Source organism: Primulina huaijiensis, chromosome 12 (genome assembly GCF_012295235.1).
Source record: "Primulina huaijiensis isolate GDHJ02 chromosome 12, ASM1229523v2, whole genome shotgun sequence".
Taxonomy (NCBI): domain Eukaryota; kingdom Viridiplantae; phylum Streptophyta; class Magnoliopsida; order Lamiales; family Gesneriaceae; genus Primulina; species Primulina huaijiensis.
The window spans coordinates 7,955,086-7,968,029 of NC_133317.1; the positions used below are offsets into that span (position 1 = coordinate 7,955,086).

Here is a 12,944-nt window from a genome sequence, read left to right on the forward strand (position 1 = left end):
GTCACATCAGCATTTTAGATGAAATATGATTAAAATTATCAAAAATTGAGAGGTACAAGAGTAAGGCTGAAATTGGACAACATATATAATCAAAATTGTAAAGAAACCAAGATATAGTGTTGGGTTAAGCGTTCAAAAGTGAAAGTAGCACTAAGATGAATGACCTCAGCAGAAGTTCTCGTGCGTCAAGCTGTTGACGTTGTGCTGCTTGATCTGGTTGAATAACAATCCGACCCATTAGCTCTCAGGTAGGTGCACTCTGCTGCCACGTGTATAAGGAAATAACGTTGTGTCTTGCTAATGACTATAGATTTTTGCCTAACGTTAAGCGCTTGATCCTGTCAATTGATATCAGAGCATGTGTTCAAGTCTATCAAGAAACATATTTATGTACTGGGTGATGTTGGGAGGTTGCATGAGTAAGATAATACTGGGATATTTTTTGAACATATTTTGGCAATTGTGTGATTGAATTTGGGAGGATATGATAAAACTTGTGATGGTCATTTGTTTTCTCATGTTAATACTCCACGCAAAATATAATTTATTTTAATTGATGAAAATTAAATCCAATAAATACATTTGGAAGACGAAAATAAAAACGCAAATAATTTAAAAATTAAAACATTTTTTTTCCTGTCATTTTTAAATTTTTTTAAACCAACTTTTCTTCTTAAATTGCAAGGGGAAAAAACACTAAATATAAGCATGCAATTACCATATATGCATCATATTCGTGGGACCAATTAACTAAGTTGAAATTGTTGGGTGTTGAGCCACTAAAGGGTACTTAAATCTTTAAAAAAACTTAAAAAATGACAGTAGATTTAGGTGTAGGTTAGGATCCAATTATGGAAAATGTTAATAAATCCTATCCACTTTTCAGCTTTAGAGAAAACATGGATCCAAAGATCATCTCCATGATCACTTTCAAGGGGCTCAAGAACCTACCAAACGCAATATTAATCTTAGATAATTATATAACCATCTTTGTTTAATCCGATTAGTTTTCAATATAATAGACTAATCGTTTGACACGACGTGATAATTAGCAAAATAATATTGGTTAATTATTTTTTTTAGAAAACTAACACTTTAAATTATATTTGAAAACACTCAAATATACTTGTGCATGATTACTTTTCAAAAAATTAGTTCGAAAATTGTTGTTTTTTAAACTTTTCTCTCGACACAATTAATAATAATAATAATATAGGTTCTATTTTCATCACATACATCTTTTTTTTATTAATATTACCGCTAATCTTTTAATTGAAAGTATTATTTGACAATATGTTTAACATACCAAATTGATTAGTATTTGATTTAACTCATCTTATATGAAGCTTGTATAAAATCGTTCAAACTTAAGGGAAAATTATAATTTTGGTAATCTATATTTGTCTCTTTGTGATTTTGGTCATGTATATTATCCAATTTCAGTCTTAATTCACAATATTCTATGCTTTCTTTGCAATTTAGTCAACATCACCACTTCTCATAAAAAATGACTAAAATTACAAAAAATTATATGTATGACTAAAATTCAATTTTTACAACAAAAAAGACAAATATATGTTGAATCAAACCCTTATATATAAGAAGGGAGATTTGCACATGATGGTTCCCATTGTTTCAGGGAAACACATGTTGTATTGCATCCATTTGGTCTCTTAAATTTTCAAATAATGGCAAGAACCAGTGCACTCAACCCATACCGAGTGTGGACCAACAAAATATATATGAAGCAAAATCTTTTAATATAAACCTAACTAACTAGGAAGCTAGCTAGAGTATAATGGAATCAATATGTTTTGTCTGTTTCTTCCCAAGGCATTCAGATGCTAGCTATAGATGGATGAGGCGGATTTTAAAAAAAAAAAAAAAAGAAAAAAAGAAGAAGAAGATTCATATTTATTTCAATTTTTGTAATACATTTTTTAGGGAGTGATGCACAGAAATTACTAATTATTTTTTTCTAAAAAGAAATAAAACAATCGAATAAAAAGTTTGATAATTGAAAATTAAGGAAATCACTCAACCATACTCTCAGCCCTTGTCATGGTTGGAGAACACATGCCATGCAGCTTATTCATACTATGTAATAGTGTATTAAGTAATATATCAAAAGGTTGGAAATTAGTATTGTCTAGATTTGAAAAATGATAAGAACAATGTGTTTGGATTGTTCTACGATTTAAAATATTGAGTTAATATCGCGATCGACTATCAATTATGACTTTTGATAAATCGTTAAATGTTTACCATTAATAGTTGTTATAGCATGTTTCTTAAGGGGTAAGAGCCTAACATTTCTTATGTATGTTTTTAAGTATAATCACATATGGTATAATAAGCCTGACTCACTGGAACTCAAATATGCACAACAAATCCACCTACCACTGAAGATATGACTGTCATATTATATATATAAGAAAATAAAGTTGAATATTTATTAAAATTTATGCTCTATGACATAATCATAAATGTTTGATCCTACAATTGATAAATGAATTACACTCACGAGATTTCGTTCCCATTGATTTGTCCAATTATCGAAACATGAATTATTTGGAAGTAATAATTATTCATGTTAAAGATAACGATCAAAATATAACATTTGGAGCGTTATAAGACTTAGATGATTTGAGTTATATTATTACCACTTCCTATAGTACGTACCGAAAGCTATCGATCATATATACACGAAATGTATCATAGCAGATTTTTGAAATTATTAGGAGTTTAATATCCCTTCTTTTATGTATGGTTTGGAGGAGCATGTATTTTGTTGCAACTTGTCTAATCAACTTTTTTTTCCATGTTAATCAATAGATTAATTAACAAATGCTTTTCCTTGTTGTTAATGGTATCCACCACCTAATCTATAACTTTTGAAGACTTAATTAATCATCATGGTTACTTTGGTGTTGATTGAAGTGATGCCAATATTATCATTTTGGATCTCCTAAATCCAAAGTTTGGCCCACAAAGATGTGTTTACCAAAGTAATTAAGACAATCAAAGCTTATTATAATAAATTCCAACATAAGATTACTCTAGACATAATCATATCATAATACATCCCATTAACTTTCTCATCATTTTTGTCCCTTTTTTGCAACCATTACTTTGGAAGGATCCNTGTTCAACTGATCCAAACTATGTGGGGCGACTCAAATAAGTCCCTCTGTGTATTCCAAGTGACACACCTACTTCACTAAAATACATAAAGCAGTTTAGGTTGGGTGGAGGAGTATGCTAGCTTTATTTAGTCTTTTGAACTCCTTTTCTTTTCTTTTTCTTCTCCCTATAAGGTAATTAAAAATAACCACAAATATATTATTATTAGAGAAAACTACATTCTTTTTGTCATCTTTGTTATCAAATTTCAGTCTTGTTCCTATATTTTTCAATTTTTGGCAGTTTTAGTCATTTATGATTGAGATTGATAATGTGACATTACACACGTAATTGTTGCATCAGTTTCATATCAGCGTCACGTCGATAAAAAGAATAAAGTTACCAAAAGACAAACATTCATGACAAAAAAATACGATTTTCTCGTAATATTATTGAAAAACAAAAAAAATTAACAAGAGAAGAGGGAGTTAAACCAAAGTCTCTTTAATCATCGAAATCAAAATTTTAATAATCATAAACAAATAACCCATAAGCTATTAATTACATGATTCTAGAAACTTAAAGTAAATGTAGGCACCCAATTCTATTTACTCTACATATACATGAATGTTATTATCCAAATAATTATTATTATTTTAATTAATCATCTCCATATCTTCTTAAAAATCATATTTTAAATTCTTAATTTTAGAAAAAATTCTTTAAAATATTTTATGCCAAACTTACTCAACATATAAAAAAAACAAAAACCATGGACATAAAAGTTTAATTTATATGCATCCAATATGTGCAAGTGGTTACTAGCATATATATAATATTAACAGAAGATAGGGTGTCAATTGGAATACACATAAAAATCAATATAATTTTTTTTAATGGACAATTATTAAGTAATCTCACCTGAATTCTAAGCTTAGATTTCATAGAACAAGAGCCCAAAATTTTTAATATCTCGATGATTCCTAAGTCCATTGATTGGGTATTGAAAAAGGGACAGTGGTCAAATAGTGAGACAAATTAAATGTGCTTTGGGTTGGCGATAGAGTGGACAATTAGGCGGCAACACAAGCACCAGGTAACATGTTAATCAAAGCAAACTAGTTGGGAGACACATGCACTTGTCATGGGATTCCATTAATTTAATTTCATTCAAATATTTCTCCTATTAAACATATATAATAAGTTGCCACGTGGACGGCTTCTCCGGCGTACACGTCAGCATAATAGGTATATAAATATATATATATATAATTTGATTTGCAATTGTTGGTTAAGCTCACATAAAATATTGCATATGTTTGAATTCGATCGATGCCCAAGTGTGGTATATTTATTCACAAACCTATTAGGACAAACAAAAGAATCTAGAATTAAACAAAAATTCATTGAGATCCAACACACAATTATTCATAGTGCATGCATGTGGAGGACTAGGTTGTTCGATTTTTATATTAGCATAGAAACATGCTAACTCGTTTATGAAAAGAACCTTCTAAAAAAAATAAAGAAATTGTAAGTTTGATTATTTATGTATGTTTTTTTTTTTTGTGATTTTAGTCTTATATATTGTCAAATTTAGTATTAGTCATGTATCTTTCGTTTTTTACAATTTTCGTATTTTTCTATGTGAGTGTTGATATAACACATCTCATATTGATGTCACATCACGGTTGTATTGACGTCATATTAGTGTCATGTCAAAAAATTATTAAAATAAAAAAATACACTGTGTATACAAATGATGATTTGTATTGATCAAACAAAATTTATAAATAGACCTTGTTATTTTTTTATTTATTTAGATCTGATTTTATTTTATGATGGAGTAATAATATTATAATAATATTAAACATAGGATGGACCCAAACATGGTGATGCCTAAGATCTTTATTTATTTGGGGGAAAAAAACAAGTTGAGGCACAGTCGGTCACCATTATGTGTCAAACTTTAAATAAAACTATAACTAGTCTTAATCTCATTAAGGCAAACAAGGGGGAAATAGTTCTTTTTGTAAAGAGACCAACCAATATTATTTCACACCCTTTCACCAATCGAATGATAAAAAATTCATTATTCGAATATAAAACCAAAAAAAAAAAATTTGAAAAATAAACATTGCAACATAAACCAACTTCTCTACAATATACTCCAACAAGTAACTTGGTATATTGAAGATAACTTACCAAGAATTATAATAGAAATCAAATCAAAAGTCTCTACATTTCTCATTATTTTACAGTAATATATCCCTAACCGTATAGGATGGACCAAACCATGTATAGACAGGGAACATTGAGGTATAAAATCGTGTAGCCAGAATAAAATTCAAAAAGTAGAAGATCAAGTACAACTAGGCTCATTTCTTTTCAGACCCTTTCATATTGAACCATTTCTTCTTCGAAGATTTGTCCTTCGAATTTGAGCTTCCCTCTTCACCGGGACTTGCAGATTTAAAATCTTCACCGATGTATTTGCTGCTACTTCCATTACTGAATTGTGAGCTCCCATTGGAAGAAGAAGACACTGTCGCCGTAAAAGAAGAGTGGATGTTATCTCGCTGTTTTAGCAGCTCATCAACCTGTTCATGAATTAGATAAAAGAAAATAAATTGTTAAATGACCATGCAGAGAGCAACCAACAAAAAGCTAGTTAAACAGATGTGGATTAGCTTACTACTTAAGAAAATACCGAATTGAAACAAGAACGAAAATCCCCAAAGCTGACAAAGAGCCGGGTGATAGACTAAAAAAAGTATTGCATGACAGTAAGGCCACAATGCTTCATTCTGATTGGAATCATGCAAAAAACCGAAGTAGAAAGAGAGTTATATAAAATAATTAGTCTCCAACAGAGTTCTGAAATGAAGCACTTTTTGCCATGGAATTCCGGGTCAATTTCCCTCCTTCCCTGCTCTCCACTAAATTATGAAGATGGGGAAGTGATAAAGGCACCAAAAACAGACGTTAAAACAATGGGAGCCTACTGCATTTTTTATGCAAGACTTGTATGGGTAAAAGCCGATATCAGAGCCAGAGAAGGCCATCACTTCTTCATGTATGACTGGGCTAGACAATTTGCTGCTATGACTAGAAGACATTTTAAGGATCGTATCCTTGCAATAAATTGGCCATGCATATAACATCAAAAACTATAGTTAGCAGCTGGGAGTTTATGGAAAGCAGGCTCGAATACCCATCTGGTTGATCAATCCAAAGGTTTCATTTGATCTAAGTTTGCAACCACAATTTTGTATATGCATCCACAGATTCATCAAAAATAGGCTTATTGTTTTGGGGAATAAATGAAGAAAGCAGAAAACGTAACTCAAAAATATTTCGACACAATTGGAGCAACAGTTAAAAGCTAATCAATAAAAAAACAATAGAGATTCAAATTACATTTTGAATACTTTCATAAGGCAGAAGAATCCAAAATTTCGACTTAAAGATACATAAATGCTTGGTGAAAATGTTTCTCATTTTTTAATCTTGTGTAGATGCTTGGTGAAAATGTTTCTCATTTTACTGTAGTTTTCAACTCTATCAATAAAACAGTCTGGAGCAAATGTAATAGCTGCAGCGTGAGGAATATAAACAGCAAAGACACTCCGACAACAAAAACATTTACACTTAAGTAAAAAGTTCTTGGTAAGCAAACTTACAGACTGCTTTTCTTGACTATATCTATTGGTTACTTCTTGGTATTGAGCCAATGCCTGAAATAGAGAGAAAAAAAGGATGTGTACCGAGAAACAATGCACAACTCTTACTAACGGACTTTCATGGAAAACGAGGCACGATTCACGAGGGAGAATACCTTTCTATATTCTGTCTCAAATAGGCGTAGTTCATTTCTCTTCCTCAAAATCTGAGCTTCAATATCCTTTAATTTATGGGTTGTATCCTCATATGTCTTTGCACAAAGTGCCTCAATTACGTAGGTAGCAGGTTTAAAAAAGTTATCTCCTGAAAGAACCAGGCCAAACATTACTGCTTGAGGGATCTTTAAGTGGTTTCTAAAAATTCAAAATAGAACTCAGAGAAAATAACATGTATCAACGAGCTTCTGACCATAAACAGCAAATATGTGTGTGCCTGCATTTAGTTCTGAAACCTCGCAAGGTTGAAGTCCCTCCAGTCTCTTAAAGAAAGCAGCTTCAGGATCCTTCGCCATTGCCAACTACACCATCAAACTACTTCATTTATCAGCAAAAGTAATCGTGCAGGCCTCTTCAGTGAAAAGTAAAGGTAAAAACTAAATACCGCATTCAAAGTTGAATCCATTCTGTACACTTGAAAGTGCAAGAAGTACATTCCAGCAGATGTAACCTTGCCTGCCTTCTCACTATCTTCCTAAACATGTTTAGCAGAGTATAATGCAAAAAAAAGGCATCAGAAAGGAGGGGATAAGCGAAGACCCCTAAGAGCAAAGAAAACCCAAATCCCAAAATTGAGAGGAAACCAGGCCAAGAGTTTCACCTATTATAAAATTACTATTATTGGCTTGCATGCCAGCAGTTCAGGAAGGGAATTTAACTACAATCACATAGAACAACCAAGCGATAGGATTCTCTCAGTTAACCGTTTTTCGGCATGCTGCAGCTGAGACCAAATTTCAGTACTTCATGAATATTATGAATTATATATTCTCTTTTAAACTCAGACATCCAGTTTTTTAGTACCATTCTACTTTTTATTCTTATGATTTACCCAGAAAAAAATTAAGGGGCACAATGTAATCTCTTAATTACTCTCTTTTGGGAGAAGCAGGATATTTAAATCCTCACATATCATTTTTGCAATTGATTTATTTCATGGTAGTCTGTGAAAGATGGCCAGATTCTTTCTTGCCCATAAAGTGACTGCCATTTGTTTTGGCCTGCCAAGAATAATTGTTCACTCCTGATATTAACTCACTTCCAATGACAGGTCAACACAAGAGGCATGCCGATCGAAATAGTTAAACAGCACATTACAAATGTTGCCATTCATTTATCATCTGTTATAGCTGATTAAGCAAAAAATTGTAACACATGCATATGCACAGTGAAGTAGAAGCTGGAATGGAAAAGGTGTTAAGATTTGATCTCAAGTAGAGAAGGGACACTTCAAGCTGGGAAAAAGGATCGAGGTAAAGAAATCTTGAGGTCATTAACAACCAAAATTGGAAAGTACCTGCAAGGCCAACCCATACCCTCCATTTTCATCTCGCTCAAAGTACAAGAGCTGAAAATCACATATAGCAAAACCATTAGTCAGAAACTTATGTCGCCTTCAGTATGCACATGAAAGAAATTTTTTTGTCCCATTTTTTGTCTTCTGGTAATTAGAAGTAGTAGATAATTACAATGGTTTAGAACCTTCTCTACTTCAACCTTCAAATGGACCTTAATAAAGGCGAAAGAAAAAAGGAAATCTAGTATATCAGCACAAGATCTGAACTCAAAGTAACATAAATACACACCTTGAACTTGCTTTGCGCAGCTGAAGTAACTCTAACTACAACTCCTGCTTCTGCTTGTTCGTCACTAATAGTCACGCTAAAGAAGTGCGCACACTGCTTTTCTACCTGTTTAATGTATTAAAGGTGAAAATAAACAAATACAAGAATGAAAAAAGGATGGCAGACAAAAACTATGATTCTTATCCAGATAAGGGGCTAGGTACCTTGCCAGTAACAGAAGTTCCAATAGGAAGAGGTCTAACTGTGACAGTTCCGCTCAAAGCCTCTTCAAGAACATTAGCAGAAATTGTAGTTTTGATGGGGACACCCAGCTTGCTGTCCAAATAAATATTCATAAAATAAACATAAAATTATTCTTAATCATACATAATCCGAGATTAGAAAGAGAAACACCTGAATAAAGCAGCGAACATCGTATTGACAGTTCCGAGATTGGACAAATCAATCTCCATATCCATTCCTTCGGCTTCAAAGGCCTTTTTGTCATGAAAAGCCAAAATAAGAGACACTCACCAGACTTTACTCAGAACAGAAACAATTTAAAGTATTAGATGTCGATTTTAATTATAGTCCGCAATAGTCATCAATTACTTATATAATGTCCACACAAGATGGAGGCTTTTGTAACCTAAGAGAGATTAAATATTTATACCAACTCATATGCCAGGATATTTATAAATTGTTTTTAATATGCTTTGAAGTTCGACCACAGTGGTTATGGACCGAGTCAACAAAAAAGTATTAAAGAACAAGATTCTATCCTTAAAAAATTGGAAAAAGTCTTATCATTGATAATGAGGTTGGTCAAAATTTTCAATAAACTGTCTTGGTATGCACGCCTAGGATAGGTTATATTTAAATACTTATGATATTTAAATACTTATGGCAAGCAATGATGAGAAAGCTCGCATCGCTGTTAAGCCATGAAGCTTCAATATAAAAATTCGAGTCCATCTTCATCAGCATGCATCAAAAAACAAGGAGATTTCCTCTTGATTCCCTAGCATAGAAGTTATTCCCACAAATACAGTCCCCAAGACACAACTGTTGGCTTCAACAAGAAGAATTGGTTTGCTAAGAAATAATAATTCAGGAGAATCCAAGTTGTGCAAGAAAAAGCTTCGCAGAGAAAGGACATATCGGTGTCCACACAACAAGAGTTGAAACTTTTTTACATCCTTCAGAACAGTAATTGTAGGAAGAATTCAGCAGATGCAGGAAAAGAAATTCTATTTTGGCAGGGAAAGAAAACAAATGTTTACTAACAAAAGATAAAGCACTTGTAACCCGTTCACTAACTCGGTAAAGACCTCAAATATTCCGTCTTCTGAGAAAATATCAAATTGCTAAATTGATACATGGTACAAAATAATCCATGGTATCTCTATGTTTTCCATAAACTTGAAGGAATTTCATGCCAGTAAATGTCGATGACAAAATTCTATTGCACGCCACCATGTTAAAATAGAAGGGGACATATCATGACACCTGAAACATGACTATCACAATTTATTGCCTCCAATTTTCTGGAGACAGAGAAGTAAGCTAGGGTGTGGTGAATTGCTCTAAGGTTACTCTTATGTTTTACAAGCAAAAGTAGACTTGCATGTGCATATAAGTTAAAGTCATAAAACACTACCCAACAATATAGGAAACTTTTTTCTGAACAACTGATTCCAGAAATTTTATACAAGACCAGGGACAAGGAAAGCAGTGAATCAAATGTCTTGTGTCCGAGAAACTAACAATGGATGACAATATTTTCAATTTGTGTGATTTTCAAAATGCCTGAAGGAAGAAGTTTTCGATGAAAACAAGAAACAAACACCAAAAAAGTAGCCCCATGTCAGGAGAATAAGTTCTATGTTTGACCTGCAGCATTGGAATCATCATTAATTTTATAGGTGTTCACTGCCTTTAACATATTACATTATCACATAGACTAGAAACCTAAAATGCATAACATCATGTGTCGTCATTTTCTGAGCACCCATGCATATTTGTTTCCATTTTGAACACATTATTGGTTTTGTTCTTTGCCCAAAACTGAAAGTACGTGTACACATTTTGGCCAAAACTTGAGGTCCTCATACTGCAAAAGAATATAATTTCTCATGATTGTAAATATTTGTCCACAACCCATTTAATGTTAAGAGATTGGAAAAATGAAAAAAAAATAACTGCTGTTACTAAGGAGACAAAAGGTCACCTCAAACCCTGCAGTATCATAGTGTCTCCTTTTTTCGGGATCCGATAAAATGCTATAAGAATACGCGACCTCCTTGAAAAGCTCGGAAGCTTCAGGATTGCTGGCGTTCTTGTCTGGATGGTACCTATCAATTGCTTGATTTGTTAGTTAACCAGTTCAAGAAAGCATTCTCAAAATCCACATTCTGTCGTTGATGGAGCATGTGTGGAGCCATTCTTGAGTTGAATAAAGACCAGAATTCCCTAGTCATCAAGTTATTCTTTTACATTATCAAAATAAAAGTTCTACTCAAAAGTCAAAACTTAACACAAGCACACGGTCAAAACTCAACGCTATTGCCTCTCTAACGTGTTATTGGTTGCAATAAAGCATATCAAACTGAAATGCTAACACAAGCACTTCAAGAGAAAACAGGCTGACAAACCAAAGTTTTTCACAGGCAAAAGAGTAATGTATGTGCAACAGGCCAGAGTAAACTTCGAATCATATTCAAAAACAAGATCTGGGTTCACTCAAAACAAAAAGAAAGAAAGAAAGAAAGAAAGAAAGAAAGAAAGAGAACTTCAATAAAAAGCTAAAGCACTCATTTGATGACTGTAACACGAAAAAGCACTAAAACATCCAATTCATCTCAATCAATTCCAGCATAATCAATACAAAGACATAAAAAAAAATAACAATGAACTGCCAAATCCAATATAGAAACTATAAACATCGCAATACCCAGCAAACTTTACAAAAACACATAACAAGCTTTCTATCCAAAATGGAAACCTAGAAGAAATTACCATACTAAAACCAGCATATCAAGTTAAGAAATGAAAGGACAACAATCATTGAAAATTAAATTTCATCATCGTTAACGTTTGAATAAAGTACAAATTAATAAAAATATGGTTGAAAGCTTAACAATTACTTTTACCGACATCATGAAGTAGGAAATCAAACAAACATTGCTGTCATAGTGCATCTATACGCATCTTTCCACGAAACAGAAAAGCTTCGAAGGTTTTCCTTGCTGTTCTATAAGAAAAAATACTACGTCCAAATTTCAAATACTAATACTAAGAAATTAGAAACTCAGAGGAAAAAGAAGTGGATCGTTGAAAGGAAGTGCCTACTTGAGAGCAAGCTTTCTGTAAGCGGTCTTAATTTCCTGATCAGAAGAATCCCGAGAAACGCAAAGCACCTCATAAGGATCCCGCCGCAACACTGGCACTGCAGCCGACGGCCCCTCCTCTTTCGAGCCTCTCATCTCTAGTCAAATTTTAAACCTTTTTATGTATTTTTATTATATCTCTGTAAATTTCACCAAAATTAAGTTAATGTATTTTCTTTTCCTTCTTGCTTCCTTCACGGTTGATCTCTTTTTCTTCTCTCTATCTGAAGAACACTACCCCCTCGTATCTTGGAACCCCTTTTTTATACAAATCTTCAAGCAAATTTTAAAAATTAAAAATCCTTATAGAGGGGGAAAAAAGCACAGAACTTTCGCTATAATCGAGGCGGAATATGAGCGAGCGAAACTCAAAAATTTGAGGAGAAACCACCCACATGAATCGATTCCACACTGATCAAGACAACAATGAAAAATCTATTTTACGAACAAAAACAAACAGCAAATATTACAATCAATCAGCAATCGGAAAGAAGCTAGAATTCGAAGATTTTACCTGGCATGCCAATGAAGAAAAAGGACGATGCAAAGAGGAGGCGGCTTCCTCGTTTTCAATAATCACGGGTCATTGCTCAACTGAGGAAGAGTTTTACCATTCTAACAATACGCATCCATTTTGGTCCAAATTCACCCACCACTGTTTGATTTTTCTAAGATTATACAAAATTTGTAAATTTATTTTTTATATTAAAATGTTTTATAAGCATTTGTGGGTTTCGTATGTTTTGGAATTCGCCGTGAATTCTCGGGAAGACATCATCTATACTTCTATACTATTAAGTATGAGGCCCTAATAATAACCATTCTATGAGGACACCAACTTTCTTTCCTGTTTTACCTTTTTTAATTTTTTATATTTATTATTTTATTATAGTTGAGCCCCTAATAATAACCGCTCTATGAGCACACCAACTTTCTTTCTTATTTTACCCTTTCTTATTTTTTATATT

The 12,944-nt window shown here is 32.7% G+C and overlaps 1 protein-coding gene across 3 annotated transcripts; it reads right to left on the reverse strand.

Annotated features, from left to right (window-relative positions):
• Positions 1 to 5,205: 5,205 nt before the first annotated feature.
• LOC140989704 (chaperone protein dnaJ 15-like) lies at positions 5,206 to 12,630 on the reverse strand. 3 transcript variants are annotated; one of them, XM_073459043.1, is made up of 12 exons: positions 12,491 to 12,630; positions 11,939 to 12,387; positions 10,818 to 10,941; positions 9,002 to 9,084; positions 8,812 to 8,923; positions 8,609 to 8,713; positions 8,320 to 8,370; positions 7,408 to 7,497; positions 7,216 to 7,324; positions 6,962 to 7,110; positions 6,807 to 6,860; positions 5,206 to 5,723 (listed from the first exon to the last, which is right to left on the reverse strand). In XM_073459043.1, exons 2-12 carry the CDS (start codon positions 12,070 to 12,072, stop codon positions 5,502 to 5,504), a joined length of 1,233 nt encoding a protein of 410 aa, XP_073315144.1. In that variant the 5' UTR covers positions 12,073 to 12,387; positions 12,491 to 12,630; the 3' UTR covers positions 5,206 to 5,501. The 3 variants fall into 3 exon arrangements, with proteins under 3 accessions (XP_073315144.1, XP_073315146.1, XP_073315145.1); XM_073459045.1 differs by having other exon boundaries at positions 11,939 to 12,249; positions 12,491 to 12,623; XM_073459044.1 differs by having other exon boundaries at positions 11,939 to 12,411; positions 12,491 to 12,613.
• Between the last annotated feature and the right edge of the window lie 314 nt (positions 12,631 to 12,944).

Excerpts from the sequence above, each read along its gene's own strand:
- LOC140989704 (XM_073459043.1), bottom strand. The coding sequence starts at position 12,072 with ATGAGAGGCTCGAAAGAGGAGGGGCCGTCGGCTGCAGTGCCAGTGTTG. Across the intron at positions 7,325-7,407 it reads TGGATTCAACTTTGAATGCG|TTGGCAATGGCGAAGGATCC; the intron begins GTATTTAGTTTT and ends TTGATGGTGTAG. Across the intron at positions 7,111-7,215 it reads ACACATATTTGCTGTTTATG|GAGATAACTTTTTTAAACCT; the intron begins GTCAGAAGCTCG and ends TGGTTCTTTCAG.